Below are 18,296 nucleotides of genomic sequence, written 5' to 3' on the forward strand. Positions count from 1 at the left end.
TGTCAGAAAGCCAATAAAATTCTGGGCTGCATCAAAAACAGGTCAAAGGAGGTGGTTCCCTCCTCTGCTCTTGTGAGACCTCACCTGGAGAACTGCATATGGTTGTGGTGCCCTCAACAGAAAAATGATATGGATCTGTTGAAGGAAGTCCAGAGGAGGACCAAGAAGCTGGTAAGGGGGCTGGAGTACTTCCACGATCAAGACAGGCTGAGACAGCTGGAACTGTTCACTTTGGAAAAGAGAAGGCTGCACGGAGCCCTCATGGAAGCCTTCAGGAAAGCCAGAGAGGGACTCTTAATCAGGAACTGTAGTGAGAGGGCAAGGGGAACTGGTATCAAACTGAAGAAGAGTTGGTTTAAATTAGATGTTAGGAAGAAATTCTTTACTGTGAGAGTGGTAGAGGCACTGAAGCAGATTGCGCACAGAAGTTGTGGATGCCCCAACACGCAGTCTTCAAGGCCAGGCTGGACAGGGCTTTGAGGAGCCTGGTCTAGTGGGAGGTGTCCCTGCCTCTAGCAGGGGGGTTGAAACTAAATGTTTAATATCTCTCCCAAACCAAAACATTCTATGATTCTCTATACATAACAGGGCTCTAGGAGAGAAGAGGTGACTGTTCAAAAAGACAAAATGACTAGGCTTCAGAATTGAGTTATTGAGATCTGCCTCTAATGGTGGGGATTTTATATCCCAATTTTCGTATTACATGGGTTGCACAGTGGGCAAAGAGCAATAGCTACAGGATCTTTACTAGCAAGTTGGCTTCTGTAAAGCCCCCTCAGTTCAGGTGGGAACTCTTGTCAAAGTCAGCACAGGCCACTCTGCAAGGCAATGCCAGGAATTGCTTTGGCCAGATGATTTATATCCTTATTCCATTATTTTCAACATGCTCCACATTTAGTGGACTGCTCTGCTCTACACCAGCCTCTACTACAGTCTGAAGTAGGAGAAAATATGGCTGAGGTGACATGCTGCCCGCTCCATCTCAGCAGTGCAGTCTATCAATGTTTTTCCTACTGTAATCAGAAGTATTCTGAAAACTCCCTGCCATTGCTAGCTGATTGGTTTTTGAAAGAGCAATAAATGCAATGTGGAAGAAGTCATGCACAGACCCCATCAGGTTAGATAAATTCTGACTGTCTTCTGTCCTTTCTTCTTCAACATCAAAATAACACCTGAAAAAATCTCCTTCCAGACAGGTATCACAGGAACAAATGTTGGAGGCATTTCTTCAAATGCTGGAATCTATTTTCATTGGGATAAGGTTTTCAGAACACCCCAAAAGTGACTCTTCAGCCATCATTTTACAACTTACCAATATGTGTCAAAAAGGAAGATTATTAGGCAGAAATAAATCCCTCTGGAAATCTGTGCATATAGCCCTTATCTCCTGAGGCTCACCACCCTAGTGATCTGGCAGATGTAACTACAATTAAACAAAAACCTCCACCAAATCTAGCACCTTTCAGAAATATCCTTTGGACTGCCTTTCCCAAAGCCATATGTCCATGATACTTGCTTTCTGACAGAGACAGTACAGACACAATTGCTGTGTTAGACTTAGCCTAAGTAGCGATGTAGGAGTATCTCTGAGGATGTTATTCATCTGCTGAGGTGTTAAGATAGATATCTGGACAGATGAATCTTTGTATGCTTTCCTAAAGACCCATTTGAATGAGCTAAGATAATGCAGCTTTCTGATGCAACTGTCAAGTAATCATTCAATATTTCAAATCTTGCCTGCATAATACATCTTATCCATATCTAACTTAAACAACAATATCAAAACCAAGATATTTTCCTTTTCCTTCTTTTTTTCTTTTAAGATGGAGCTAACCAGTTGTATCCTTATCTATCACACTTTCCTTTAACTAAATGGAAACAATATTTTAAATATTTTTTGGGGGCAGGGTTTTTTTTTGTCAGAACACACTGTCTTAAAAGAATTATTATACAAGATAAAAGTTATTCACTGCTATAATTAGGGATAAAATTAAAACTCTATCTAAAAGTATAGCCACTGCATTATTCAGATGATGGGATTAGTATTACTGAACTGATGATGTCCTTACCAAAAAGCAGTATTAAAGCCAGAAATCTTTTGTCCTTTTTGTATTATCTCTTACCTGTTTGAAAACGTAGTTTTTTAGAAGAGAAAACTTTTAAAAATGCATAAGACACTGCAGATATCATGACAAGATCTACACAAAGCAAGTGGAGAGCTCATTCCATTCCACTCACAGTGGGACTCGCACTGTAATATTTGAAAATGAACTAAGTATTTTCTTTAGATTTACAAATACAGCTTTCTTCAGCATGATTGCCAGAGAAATAGCAAATTAGTTTTCATGGTATACTTGTATGAAAAAGACAATGTTCTTACATTTGTACAAGGCTGAGTGCTAGTTCACACAACAAATGCATCTTCAAGAACAGCACAGTGGTGGTATTCACCTTCTGTACTGATTTCAGATCACTGGATCTCCATGACAGGGAAAGGCTGAGGGAGTTGGGCCTGTTCAGCCTGCAGAAGAGATGACTAAGGGGGACCACATCAATGCCTATAAATATCTGAAGGGAGGGTGTCAGGAGGCTGGAGCCAGGCTCTGATTGGTGGTATCAGGCAATAGGACAAGAAGTAACAAGCAGGGACAGATGCACACAAGTTCCACTTGAACATGAGGAAGAACTTCTTTTCTGTGCAGGTGACTGAGCACTGGAACAGATTGCCCAAAGAGGGTGTGGAGCCTCTCTTACCAGAGATATTGAAGAACCATCTGGATACAATTCTGTGTAATGTGCTCTGGGATGACCCTGCCTGAGCAAGGAGGTTGGACCAGATGATCCACTGTGGTCCCTTCCAAACTGACCCACTCTGTGATTCTGTGATACTAATACTGCAGGCTTTGGATTTTGTTTATATGTTCTATAATTTCACTTTCACTAACTTCAATAAAAAGACAAAGTACAAGAGCTACAGATTCTTATTTTTTACGACAGTATCATCAGTTCACATTTGCTGTTTACTGAAAACAAGAAGTGTAACCACCTGAAAATAAACTTACTTGTGTAGTAAATTTACAAAAAAATCTTCAAGTTTGTTGTCCTTTCAAAGTTGAAATGAGGACAAGATTAAGATGAGAACAGGTTTCAAAAATAGTTGTAATCCAGGAACATGTTGTACACTTGTATTTTTCTCAGCATCACTTTAAGCTCTTTTTTTCGGTACTGTCCAGTTTGCTGTCACTGACTTCCCTGTATAGGTGGAGCTTCATCCACCTTCCCCAAGGGAAGATGAATTCCTGGCAGAGCCAGCAGTTTTTCCTTTTTAAAGTAAGATAATAAGCACTGCTTTTAACCACCAAAATATTTTAAAAGTACAAACTGAATATTACAATGCATAGAGATTATACCTAAAATGTTTTACTGAACATTTTCAGCAGCTGATCTCAGTTATTTACATGGTATTTTTGTACACATTTGCCCTCGTCTTTATGAAGAATTTTGAAAATTACTCAACGATGATTAGAGCAGGCAGGTCTGTCTTTACTCTCTCATGGCTCTGCTTTTCTTTTAAGAATAAATGAAAGTTTATTGTACTATCCACTAACTCGCTCTCATTAAACATGGGATCTTCTTGTTTTTAGGATTTCATTCCACTACCTGGAGAGATTCACAGTAAAATGTTACTTAGTGGGTGGCTGGAGGCTGGGGGTTGGGAGGAGAAGGGGAATAGTGGCTGCATTACAGGATTTGGAGAAAAGTCATTTTGCCTTATATGGTAAGTCACAGACATTTCAACAAAAGTTGCTTAAAATAATTCAGAGATGGAAATTTACCTATATCCCATTGCATAATTTGTCCCCATCTAAGAGAGGCAATGAAAGGTTCAAAGGACAAACCTACAAAATCTAGGACCAAGACTCAATGTAAACATTAGCACAGCAAGTAGCTGATTCCACTGTTATGAATATACTTCATCCTGCTATTTCAGTCTACGCAACATCAAAGACACATACGCAGGAACAGTCTTAGAGAGCCAGCAACTTAAGATGCCACAATAATATCACTTGATATGTAGGGGAGGTTAAAAGGAGGATTAAAAGCAGTCAGGTATATTACAGAATCCATGACTAATGTGGTGTGACAGCAAAGAGTTTCATTCTTTTCAACAGAGTAGATACCTAGGGCTGGAAATATTAGTCCACTGTGCCTTTAACACCTTGGAATTTTTGTGGTTATTTTTGACGAATTCACGCATTTGTAAATATATTTTCAACATTCAGCCAATTTTCACTTTTAATGAAATCCATACATAACTTTAATTCTGCATTAAGAGGTTTGTTGTTCTTATTTTTGATTATTATTACTGCCAGGAAATATTTCAAATACCAAAGCATGGTGTTAGTTAGCCACTATAACTTCTCAAAGGTCCAGTAACTAACCAGGTTGTACCCTGTAAAGATTATACAAACTTTACCTGTGCTTCAAGTACCTGACTTGATAGATGCCACAATTTATCTTCTATTTTTGTGGAGCTCTGGATTATTCCCCCTTCCATATTATCACAGGTGACCAATGAGCATAAATAAATCCTTCTCAAGGAGGGATGAAAAAACTGGGGCATTTTAAGTCTAGAATCTGCCCCCAAAGAGTAAAGTGAGGAGTAAAAAGGGCCAAATTTAAACTGTACAGCACAAAGAGGGAATGTAAAACGAGCAGAACCAAACAGTGAATGAAATGCAGGAAGGAAGATCTGACACAGTAGTGCAACACAAAAAAATGAGAGAAGTGATTTTCACTGTTTCACTTTCAATGACAGTAATGTTACAGTGGAGTTAAAAACCTGTATTCAGGTCCATTATGCCTATTTTAGTTGAGGCATCACACTCAGAAGGCAATGTGTTGATCAGCATTTACCTTACATGTGTGTAAGAGGTGGTGTCTGTATGGCCCAGTTGCCTGCCTGGGACAGGCAGGACAAGGCTCACAGACCCCTCCAGCAGTCCTGCCTCCCGGCAGTGTTCACAGCAACAAAGTGCCAAAGAACTACTTATTAAGGTGAAAATGCATGCTCTGATACAGGTGGGGTACTCATAAGTTTAAAGGAAATTCCTCATGAACACTACAGGTCAGTTCCTCAGAGACTAACCTGCTGCCACGCCCTGCTCCGATAACCATTGCACCAACACTTACTCTCCCAATGTACATATTGTGGCTTTAAATACTGCCACTCAGGGCTTACAGGGCCGTATCAAGCACTTTTCTTGCTACTTTCTATGAATAGCTGTGCATTTAATTTTAAAACTTCTCAACTATAATGTGTTCAACATGGAGATGACATTTCAGTAGTTTTCTACACCAGCTCATGCATGTTCCCCTTTTATCAGGACCAGATTCTTTTAAATTGAAAGCTTAGACTTTTATCCTCAATGATCCAAACTATCCAGTGAAATAGTGCCAGTGATTAATAGGAGCTATAATGAAAAATTGTCAAAAAAAAAAAAGCAGTCCCTTAGATCACAACTCAGTTTTCCAGAGATGTGCTTATACATATAAACTGCTTATACGTATAAACAGTTGTTGATTCATGGACTTGACATCCACAGGGAACTGATATTACAAAATTTCTTGGTATTGGAAATGACTGGCATATGGAAATAAAATTTAGAGCTTAATCTTACTTACTGCCCTTGAAATCCATTCTTCCATCTGAGACTGGTCAGTATTTTTTAATACTGTATATTTACCAAGTGGCAGAATTTAAAACCAAAATTTTCTGTTTACAAGTTACTTTTATTTGCCTCATTATTCACGGTTAGTGATTAACCATCACCTCAGAAAATATAACGCATTAGAGCAGGCATCCTCATTAAGTCAAAGATTAAATTATCTATATATAAACTGTATCTATTATTTCCTATTAACATTTTTTCTAATGAACAGTCTGAAATTGGCACAAGTACTTGAAGATGCATCAAAACATCTAATATTATAACATTGACTTCAGCACACAAGCTTTACACCAGTCAAGACAATAGTAAATATACCTTTTTCCTGACTTGCTGATCTTTGGAAGAATGGGCTTTCATATGCTTTCTCAGGGAACTTGGATCTGTGTATCGCTTAGTGCATCCTGGAATCTGACATGCATAAGGTTTCTAAGCCAAAAAGAAAAAAGATAAAGGTGCTGTTATATCAGAGAGTATCATAACACAAGAGAATCCCTTTTGAGCCTTGGGATGCTGTAAACCACATTAATGCAGAACACAAATGTACATTATAAGCAGAATGCTTGGTAATTTGTTAGAAAGGGAAAGCACAGAAGTAAGGCTTTTAAGGAAGACAAAACGAAGGAAAGCTTTGATTATGGCACCTTTCATTGTTACCTTTTTGTTTTTGTAATCAGTACAATGAATATTACTAGATATACTCACAATTCTTCCACACTCAGAGCAATCTTTGACTTAATCAGAAATTGCAGCCTTTAGTGAATCGGGAAAAGAAATGGAAGTAAAGGCCCAGAAAGACTGTTTAGGATTACAGAAGGATCTGCTTCAGAAAAAGAGAACAAGAAAAAGTGTTAGTTTGCTATATTACAAAGCAAGTAGGCAAAATCCAAACTAAACACTGAATTTCACAGTTTCAAAAATATTACACACAAAACAATGCACATTTTAATGTGAAACACAAGACTAACTCCTTCACCTCATATTTTCTAATATGTCATTTTAGAAAGATTAGGTCCAACCGCTTCCTGCAATTAGCTATTGTGCAATTTATCTATTTATGTTTCACAAAGCATTTCCACAAATACCTTGTGCAAATGATTAACTTGCCAGCCATAGTATCGACCATTCAAAATGGATAATTTATTTTTAACAGCCATTTAAGGGCATCCAAATGGCACCGTTGTCATTTTATTTCTGGACTTCCGCCCTTTGGGAAACAAAGGTTTTTAAACAAATCTTAGCTGTGATTTGTTTGCATGAGCATTTTTAGATTTACAAAACGTTTCTTCCTCTCTTGACTTTCTGGTACATGCACCACCATGTACCTTTGTCAAAGAAGAGCAGTTATTATCATAGTCAGTTATAATTTCCCTAAAGATCAGGTAGGTGGGAGAGAGTTACTGACTCTACCTACAGCAAAGACCATGGACCTGTGGCCTTTTTATCAGCAAGCTTGGCCCATCTTATTCCATGCTTACATTACTGGGTCACTTCTGAAACAGCTTCAACAGTCTCATCAGACACCCCACCCTCCTATCTGTAGGGTTATGGGCTATCTGCTGCCACCAAACTGGAGGAAAGGAGCACAGGGGACTGCAAGTGGAATGCTGTATTCTTACAGTGTCCAAGTGTGTCCTCTGGTGCTTGGCACGGTCACTGGAGTTGTTGAAGGCTTTTTGGCAGCCAGGGTGCTGGCAAAGGTACGGCTTTTCACCCGTATGGCTCCTTAAGTGAATCTTGAGATTTTCTAGTCTGGAAAAGGCTTTCTTGCAACCCTCAATCTAGAAAACAGAAATAAATTATTTGAAAGGAAAGCACAAACAGGGAAGTACAACAGCGAACACCAAACAAGAGTGTGAAAGGGCATGCAGAGACCTCCAGCCTGCCAGAGCCGGGTGCCTCCTCTAGAGCTGAGGAAAGCTTGGCTTCTCACCATGGGTTGCTGCAGGGTTCAACCACTTAGACTGTAAGAATGTATTTATCTTCCCTGCATGTGGGTGAATTAGGGAAGTATGTCCTACATTGTACAGATGGGACACCGAGACCCAAAGAGTCAGTCAGCTGAGAGTGCAGCTATCCAGGAAACACAGCACCAGCCGATTCTCCTCCCCATAGTTCACAGAAGGCTATGAGTCACTGTGAGGTTCCCAAGTCCTCCACTAACAACCCCTATCTCACCTCTGGACTTCTTTAGAGACCAGCAACTGGGCCAAACAGAGGCATCTCTCAGTACTGACCTAACCTACAGAGCAACAGCAAAGACACAACTATGCACAGATTTCACAGATTATTCAGAGTTGGAAGAGACTCACACAGATCATTGAGTCCCACTCTTAAATGAATGGTCCATATGGAGATCAAATCCACAGACTCCATGATACCAGAACTACGCTCTAACCAACTGAGCTAATCTCAGGGTCAGATGCAGAGAAATGTCAGACTGCTCTGGCTTGCGAATTATCATGTAAAAAGTAAAATGATTTCTGAAATATATTTTTACCTTTTTGACATGAGTAAATGTATGAGGTACTAAAAACAATGCAAGCCTGTCAAAATGGGATGTAATCTCTATGGGTAACCAATACGGCATAGTAGTTCTCTACCTAGTAAAGTACTGCATCTGGGGAGAAATCTATATGAATAGAAAACCAGTCCTTCATCTACCATGTTCCCATAGTATACTCTATCCTAAAGGAAACTAAAAAACATCCATTCTATTTGACACCAGCAGTTTTATATACACTTGATTTCAATTAAACATTTATGAATATCGGAACTATAGGCTTTCTAAAATTCTATCAGTCAGCATCAGTTAATCTCATTAGTTTCAGCTGCTGCATATTCCTAAAGCATCTGCTGCATAACATGATAGCTTGCAGTTCCTGTCTATTTGCAAGAGTAACAACGCAGTAATAGAGATGTCAAATATTTCCACAGCTAAGACAAAATTTTCATAATTTCACTACTTATTAATTTTACTCACTTGAAAAGAAACTGACCATTTTGATGTCAGAACAACACAAATTTTGTAATATATTATGCAGTGCATATATGTTTATCAAAAGAGGTAGGAAAACACTGACATAATTCTGACTATAATTAGCATGACTTTCTTACAAATCTGTAATATGCTTAAAAAAGGGAAAAAAGGACATAAATTTTTTATCCCTTGTTTTTAAGCATATCTATTTTTGTATTAATGTGAGACAGTTACAAGTTCAAAGAATAAAGTATAAATCAAATTATCTATAAAACAGCAATATTAAAAATGAGCTTAAGTAATTTAAAGGTTTAGAAAGAGGATGAACCACCCCTGCTGTAACCTAATTGCAATTTATCTTTTCTATATATCCATTTCAGAAAATGTCTCAACCCATGAAGCTTTTTATTTCTATTATACCCCTTCATCCAAAGCAAAAACCTACCATGCATTTCAGGTTATCTAATTTTGATCACTGAACATTAATTTATGCTTGTAAAAAGAGTGTTGCCTTTATGTTTATGAAGTTTTAACATTCATATAAAACATTGTTGCCAGTGTAAAAAATATTTTTAATTTTAGGGATATATTATTAGAAAATGTTACAGGATAAATAAAATTAAAAAGATAGATATCTCTTACAATTACTGGATAAAAATACCCCATTTTTCTAGGAAAAAGGAGTGGAGAAAGCATAAAAACATGAGAGCCAAAAAAATGATACAACAAATGAATCATAAAATCATAGAATCATAGAATGGTTTGGGTTGGAAGGGACCTAAAATATCATCTAGTTCCCAGTCCCCTGCTATGGTCAGGGACATCTTCTGCTAGACCAGGTTGCTCAGAGCCCCACCCAAACTGGGCTTGAACACTTAAAAGGACAGTTGTGGGGCAGTCACAAGTCCTCTGGGCAACCCGCTCCAGAGCCTCACCACTCTCACTGTAAAGAATTTCTTCCAAACATCTAATCTAAATGTACTCTTTCAGTTTTAAGCCCTCACAAAGCAAAGTAATTCAAAAGCACTTATGTTAAATTTAGAAAGAAATCTACTGATTAGCCCATCTTATGCAGACAAGTTACTAATTTGTAATAACTGCATAAGGGAACAACCATCCATTTTAATGACTGTAACTATGCTGTACATAAGAACAAAATAAATAGTAGTATCTCAACCAACCATCAATTTCAAATTCCAACCAATGAAAAAAAGGTTGCAAAAGCACATCTCTGTTTTATTCATTTTGCAGGTTAATAAACTCCAAATCTTCAAGCACGTAAATAAACTTAAACCTGTGCAAATTATTGTTTATAAGATTGTAAAATTAGCATTGATTTTAAATGGGCAAAATCTTTAACCTAGCAGAACTGGAGAATATTACCTTGCAAATTTAAGAATTGTTATTTCTGAACAGTTCTGCATTGCTGAGCATAACTTGGATGCAGAAAAGGTAGTCTTAAGTTCTCTGTAGCCCAAAACTACTGTGCAGTATATTCACAAGCCTGTATGTAATTGTGTACTGCTGAAAAGGTCATGTAGCAAAATACAGTCTACAAGCCTGTATTGTTAGAAAGACCATCTTTGCTCATCAGTTAACAAATGTTTATAAACTAAATTTCTTCAGGCCGTGGGAGTCTCCAATGCTTAAGACAAAAGGAAAAGTAAAGATACTCTTTTCAACAACACGGAATATACATTCTATCCTGACAAACCAGTGAAAGTATTCCAAACAAGACACAACTACCAACTGGGGGAAAGAAGTCAGGTAGGTGGTAATCATATTTTGAAAAGGAACTTATAGATTTCTAACTTATTAACTGTTGTTGAAGAAGTACAGCTAGTCACATAAGTATACGGCATACATTTGCCATTCTGAATCTGTTTAACACTCCTGATTAAACCAGATTTTTTGCAAGCATAATGTGGAATTGTGTAATGTTTTCTGAAACTGCAACACAGAAATCAAGTCACTGAGCTTTTACTTTACTGCTGCATGTAAAATTAAACCATTAGGAAGCTCCTAAACTTGGGATTTCTTCCTAAAATATATTCGTGTTTACTTTCTTTTCTTAACAGGATAATTGTCAAAAGCAAGAAACAATATATTTACAGTGATAGGTAAAGCATACCAATAGAAAGCAAAAGCAGTGCTATGACTTTCAAACTCATGTTCCCGCAAATGTACTGTTCATCTTTTTATATATAGAGATGCTGTTCAGCATGCCAGGCAAGCAACTGGTAAAATGACAATCTAATTACATAGGCCTATATAAAATAACCTGTGCAACATGCAAAGCCCTACTAGATGTACATGCATTGCTGAGGCTTGCCTGGAATTAGACAGCAACCTTGACTATGAAATACATTTAGACCCTTACACTATAAGAACATCATGGTAATACCTGTGCGAACACTTGAATATTAGTAGCAGATTTTCAGTGGCCAAGTGATGAGGAAATCAGTCAGTTTTCCCTGACTAAGGAAAAGGAACAATAAAAGGGACTGTTCTGATTTTCTCAGTTGATCATCACTGTAACGAGGACTCAATACCTTGTTCCGGCAAACAACTTCTGCCTGAGCTCTGATCCCCTCACTGAAAAGTATAGATATAGTCTTGATTCTAAAAGTCAATGACAGGCAGCTCAGCTTCTTCTTAATCCAGTTATCCCTTCATAGTATGTAGTATTAAAAATCTTCACTTTTTCCTATATGAATTTGTTTTGTTTCAGCACATGAACGGTGTATTTTTTTGTCATTTTTCTGCTATATTAATGTGATAAGTAATGTAAAAGCTAACTTCTGATTCCAGGTATTTTCTGTTATCAAGCCACTTAACTTTCTCCCAATTAATTTAGATGTATCAAAATTATATGCTTTCTTAGTATGAACAATGCCTTCTCAGTCCTCCTTAAAAATTGGTTCCGAAACCAAAACAAGTAAAATTAGTTACCTTTAGAAATATTGACAACTGAGCAGTAGTTGATTTAATCCAAAATCAATAATGTTACTGTCCACAAGTTTAGGCTTTTAACACATTTTTTCATCTGAATCAGTTATACATTTTTTCATCTGAATCAGTTATACACAGTGATCCCTAGATATTTTTATGCATCACTATACGTGGGAAAGGATCACCTTTTATTTTTTAAGTGTGAAGAATAAGCATTTTCCTACTGTCATGTGTGGGGAAATATTTATGGGATATTATAATGAATCTATTTCATTACATGTTTCTTATCTGGTCTCTCTCTAAGTTTACTGGGAGAAGAGGGGTGGTTTTTCTTTTTAAATATAACTTTGCTAAATACTAGCCTGCCTATAACCATTAAATTGCAGCAGCTGGCTTTCTGTGTAACAAGAGCTATCCAGCAAACACACAAAATCTCAGCAACAAACATCAATACCTCAATGACAAAATACAAAACATTTTGATTCTTCAATAAAACTGAATATATGCCTCAGGCAAGAAGCAGAAGAGACTGAGAGCCCCTCCAAAGGCTGTGATACAGGGAAATGAATGGATGACGTACATCCAAATTATCTCAGTTACTTGTGACATACAATTGATGGAAAGGTGAAGAACTCTACAAATCTCTCCCAGTCTGACTTGGGGGAATTAAACACAACCCTCTGTACACACAGAAGACATACTAACCAGGTACTTCAAATACATTTCTAGACAATTGAAAAATACCAGTTTGTTTGGATTAGTAACTTGTTCAGCCATGGAGAATCTTTGATGATGCAAAAAGAGAAAAAAAGGTGCTGCAGAAACCAAGACACTTATTACAGAGAAATTCCTCATTGCTTTTAAAAGTCAACAAGAACCTACACCCTAGTAAAAATGCTTTCCATGAAAAAATATCAAAATAATCAACATCTCTGCCTCTCACGCCCCTTCTTCATTAATGAATGCCACTGCCGGTCCAAGAACACATGGCACCATAACGGTGTGGGACTAGGCTTCCCACATTCCCTCCACACAGGTAGGAAAAACAGCAGTCAGAGAGACAAAATTCAGATCAGACCTAACCCATGGCGAACTCACATTAATCTATGACTGATTGCACATCACCACATAGATGCATACTCTCAAAGCTCCTCACACAACATACTTTGGTTCCTTTCTGACTACTTCTGCATTCACTTGGGATACAAAAAACATGATCAATATTTCAGTAGTGGTCTTCTCATTGTTAGGCATTCAGGTAACATGAATCAGAATCTTTTTTTCACTCATCCCATGATCATGTTAGCCTTGCTTAGGTCATAGCATTTTACAGAGCTTCTTCATTACAGTTGGTATGATTAAATTGCCACTCAGACTCTTTTCCAGGCAGAATTTTTCATATTGTAATTATATACTATATGTCTTCATTCCTGCTTGCATTGCTTTGCATTTGGTTGAGTCACAGTGTAATTTTTATAATGCAATAATCCAGCAAACTCAATCAGATCATCTGAATCAGTGGGATATTCTCAGTATTTGTAGCTCTACTAATTCCTGCTAAATGGGCAAAGTTTACCTACTTATGACAACTATTTTGAGAACTGGTGAAGCATTCATGATCTACCTATGTGCTGTTCTAATGGAATTTAATACAGAAACATAAAATCATGAAACTATGGAATTGTTTAAATTGGAAAACATCCATAAGATCATTGAGTCCAACTATTAACACAGCAATGCAAAGTCCACCACTAAACCAGGTCACCAAGCACCACATCTACAGGTCCTTTTAATTATCCAAGGTTGGTGACTCTGCCACTTCTCTGAGCAGCCATTCCAATGCTTGGCAACTCAGTGGAGAAATTTTTCCTAATATCCAGTCTTCTTTTTCCCTGGCACAACTTGAAGCTGTTTTCTTTTGCCCTATATCTTGCTACTTAGAAGAAGAGATGGACACTCACCCCAGATACATTGACTCAATTCCATTTGCAAGAAAAAATTACTGAGATTGGTTTAACAAGCTACTTGACTTGCTTACTTCTGCAATATTCACAAACTGACCATAAACACAACAAAGAAAAGGTTTGAATACTAGACTTTGAAGGAAGTGATCTCAATAAAAATGTAAGCAATTTTCAGATTTTAAGGAATGCTGTCATCATGCATGTATATATGTAAACGGAGGGAATGATATCCCTGAAAACTGTATAGGAAAAAAAGAAATATAGGGTAGCACATACATAAGGCCCCAAACCAAATCTTTGAATTGTTCAGTAGTCATGTAGCATTTTCTAAGATTTATTAGCAGAAAAAGGGCAAATTAATTATTTAACAATGTTTTATGTCGATCTGTCAATGAATTTTGAATGCTTTGACATCCTCACGAGGTAGGTTCTCCTGTGTCAGCACCAAGCCAGGTGGTATGACAAGGACAAAGTACTTTTCCCCACCTTTGTATTTGTCTCACAAACAGATGCAAAAGCTGTTTCTTATATGGCTCTCAAACAAGAACAATACATTTCAAGTATTAATTAATAGTTTTTAAGCATTTTCCTTCCTCAACAGTACTAGCAGAGTGCTGCTCTGCAAGAGATGTAAGTGCTTTCAAAAATTGAGAGTAAGACCTCATATGAAAGCCTTTCAAATAGATTTTTATTCCCTTAGACTCTCCTGCCTGGCAATCTTGTGAATGACACATAATTAATGTCAGACATCATTCAAACTGCTGACATGAGGTGCTCACCAACAACGAGGCTGCATGACACAGCTGAGATTTAAAAGCCCGGGTTCATTTGCTGTAAAGTAAGTGCTGTGCTTTTAATCCTTTAAAGTGTTTAAATGGGAGAAAAAGTAGCATTAAGAGCAGCACTTCATTTAGTGTCTATCTGAACAGAATACATTTTCTAATGTGGTTGCTGAATGCTTTGGTGAATACACTGAGCTTACATAAAGCTTTATATTTTGCTCAAAACTATGCAAAGGTTGGCATTTATTCTTGCTTTTATAGTTAGGTTTATGAAATGATACAACATCTTGGAATTCATTGTTCCAGTAAACAGTGACAGGCTATGTTTATATGTGTTGCATAGATTATAGTAGATGCTTGTTTCCTCAGTCTTTCTATGACAATTTGATCCACAGTTTATTGAAGTCAACAAGTAATTAGTCAGGTTGTTTTACCTCTGAAAAATACAAGGCTCCCTTCACTGCAATATCCTCACTTCAAGTTTTTCTGATGGATTCCTTAAGATTTTATGATCCAGCATGCATAAGTATAAAGGCAAACAAAAGATAACTACAGACCATGGCAAAATCTGAAGCAAATTGTTATTTAACTTCTTTGTACTTCCCACTTTAAGTTAAAAGGCTTATTAAAATCAAGAGATGTAAAAGATGTAAAAGAAGTTTGTACTATTAGCCAGATTAAGACTTATGGGACACAGCTCACAGCTGTAAGGCTCATATTTTAAGAGCTTTTGACTAAGTAGCATATAATCCTTTACCAGGTGTATGCAGGGATAGAATAAGATTAATAAACTATATCATAATCTGGCTTCAGTTTTCCAATACATGTATTTCTTGGGTATTTCTTTAAATAAGAGTTACACGCTGCTACTATAATTCTAAAGACAATGAAATCAATAGAAAAAGAGGATAAAATAAGGCAGAGCAAAAATCTACATATTGCTTCACATGGGAAATGGAACCAGCCTACTTTTTCAAACAGATGCACAAGAGGCTAGTTTCTTGCATTCTCTTTAACAAAATCTCATTTTATCAGGCACACTGTACACAGCTGGCTGAGTAATTTTGTATGCAGACAGATTACTTGAGTGTATAAATAAAACTCAATTTTAATCTCCTTTCCAGGAAGATCAGAATTCACAGGGAACACTCTGGTGGCAGTTCTGATAGGACAGTGGATTGAGGATGCCACTAACTTGCAACAAAAGTAGAGCGGAAAGTGGTAATCAACAGTCCCTATCATAACACTTTTTTGTTTTGAGAAGTCTTTTACAGATAGCTCTTTCATTTTTGTGTGTTTGATAAATGCATCATGCTCCTTTCTCCTCTTCATATAAGACTTCCTCTAGACCATACTTCTCACATTCTAGAGATCTGCAGCACAATGTATGGTCTTATTTTCTAAGTAACACTATGCCTAAGAACACAAATACCTCACCTGAAATTAAGCACAGTGCATTGAATGTTACTTATGCCCTGAAATAATGGTGTCAAGAGATTCATTCACCATGGAAGTGTCTCTTGTTTTCATCAGTCCTAGTAAGCATGGCCATTTCAGCCTCAGAAGCTATTTCTGTTGCTGTAGAGAAGGTAAATATTATGACAAGTCCTTTCAAAAGGAACTATTACTGAACACATCAGCTGCTAGTGATTCAAAAAACATATGGTACAGAAACTATTAGAGAAAAAATTAGCATTTTGGGAATTCTCTCATTGCTTCCTTCTGGAAGACTATGCTCCTGTTTCTTTTGGTTTTTCTCCTGGCTTTACTCCTTTCTTCCTCTTCCTTCTTGGCTTTTCTAAAAGGTTGTCTTTGTCTTGTAACTGAGGTCATCATCCACATTCATGCAGCTTTCTCTCCTAAAAGTTGTTAAAGCAGCTACCGTTATTGTTAAGCCCCAGAGAAGTCATACTGATTTGAATACTTCTTTCTTCTTGTAGATGTGCAAGAATGAAACATTTTGTCAAGTAAAAAACTGGTTATTTCACTGCAGATATTTTAAAAAAATATAAGCAGGAATACCATCTTCCCCTCCAATACAAATTCAGACATGTATCTCGTTTCTGTATTGCAGTTCTCCACAGGACTTCATGACACAGCTATACTAAAAATTGAGACCACAGGCTATCAAACATGGAGATGAGGTAGTGTAAATCACATTTGCACTAGGAAGATTCTGTTGTTTTTAGGGCATTTTGCTCTTTGTGAATTTCATGAAGGACTAAAATTTGATTCTGTCCTGTCCTGTCCTATCCTATCTTATAAACATGCAAACTCAGACTGAAAAATTCAAACTTGCATGCTGTTCTACAAACACTAACAAAGTATTTCTTGCTTAGAGGTATTTAAAATATTTACACTTGATTTTCAAGGCACTACAACAATCTTCTAAAGCATTAATAAACTCTCACTTATGGTGCATAGCTCAGAGCTGATACTGTAAAACTTTTAGCACAGTGTTTTAGAGACCTGGATATGAGGTTCTTTTTACCTCCACCAAATGTACACAAGACCAGCTGGTACCTAGCATAGGCTCTCTAAGTAAACTCCATTTATTATTTACAGAGTCAAAACTAATTTCTCTTACAGTTTAGGGGGTTTTTAATTAAAAAGGCCATATAGATCACTGTCAAAAGCAAAATGGGCAGTGAGAGATCCATTTGATAGTTTCTGTGTGCAGCATTTGCCTGAGAAAACATGCCAGGATAGAGCATGTCCACAAACCTTAATTTTGTGTCCAAAGGAAAATTATGAACTTAAATTATGTTGGAAAAAAAAAGTTTGAAAGGCTCCAATTTTAACAAACTGACACTGAATTTACTTAAAGAGCTTACTTAAAGATGTTTTATTAAAGCAAAAGTTAAGTCATAATTTAATGGGTTGCTTGTTTATGTAGAGCCCGTTCAGCTTAAAGTGTGCAACACAGAAAAGCACAATAATCCAGCATATAGGAAGAGGCATCATTTGGAGAATGCTTGGCCAAACCTAGACTTGAATTTAGAAGTTTGAGTTTCACTTGAAAAATGCACCAAATAATATACTAAAAAGTTCCACTATTTTTTAATTCCAAATCAGTTCAAACATATGTAGCCTGTAACTTAAATACAACTTTAATTTACACATATAAACAGAGTATTTTATCATGAAAATAATTGTTACAGAGTGCAATGGTTTAAAGAGTACCTTTTGCAAAGTATGCTCTTTCACAGGGATACACAGAAGCACACTTGGATTTCAAGGACCAAGAAGTATAATATTCTCCATTATGAAACAACAACCTCATCAGGTGACAGAATTTTTTGCAAATTTCATATGACAGATTTTATGATATTTTCCATCAGGGAAGTATTGTTTCTTGAACAACTCTTGTAGAGTTAGTAAATTCAAGCTACTCAATTCATGGTGTATTCAGTCCACTCATTTCATAAGGTTGAAAAGACTGTTCCTGTTACATTCTCCAAGAACCTCTGGTCAGTAATTTGCAGTGGTGGACCAATGTATTATAGGAATTGTGGTCCCAAGATAAATCTCATTTTAAATATATTATTTTAAAATTTTATTTCTTGCACTGCATTTTAGTATGTTTTGGTTTGTTTGAGTTTGTGTTTTTGTTTTGTTTATTTGTTTTGTTTTGTTTGGGTGGGTTGTTTGGTTTGGTTTTGGTTTTGATTTCAGTATAATGTGTGTATCTTTATAGCTATGGTCATCTACTATACTTATATACCTGGTCATAAGGATAACTTGTTAATCCTCTAACTATACTACTAACTTCAAATTTCCATCCACTTGGGAAATAGACATGACACATACTGATTTTTTCTCTCTCTGTTTCATAATACTTTCCACAATTATAATGTCATCTCAGTGTTATTCATGAGAAATTTTATTC

The 18,296-nt window shown here is 36.7% G+C and overlaps 1 protein-coding gene across 1 annotated transcript in view; it reads right to left on the reverse strand.

The window, feature by feature from the left end:
- The window catches only part of GLIS3 (GLIS family zinc finger 3), a 146,997-nt gene that overhangs the window by 37,206 nt on the left and 91,495 nt on the right, over positions 1–18,296 (reverse strand). The window contains exons 4-5 of the mRNA XM_071580424.1: positions 7,349–7,510; positions 6,048–6,158 (exon numbers count right to left, since the gene is read on the reverse strand). Coding sequence (XP_071436525.1) covers positions 6,048–6,158; positions 7,349–7,510 — 273 coding nt within the window. The remainder of the gene's footprint in view (positions 1–6,047; positions 6,159–7,348; positions 7,511–18,296) is intronic.

The sequence above is a fragment of the Pithys albifrons genome, chromosome Z (assembly GCF_047495875.1).
Source record: "Pithys albifrons albifrons isolate INPA30051 chromosome Z, PitAlb_v1, whole genome shotgun sequence".
NCBI lineage: Eukaryota > Metazoa > Chordata > Aves > Passeriformes > Thamnophilidae > Pithys > Pithys albifrons.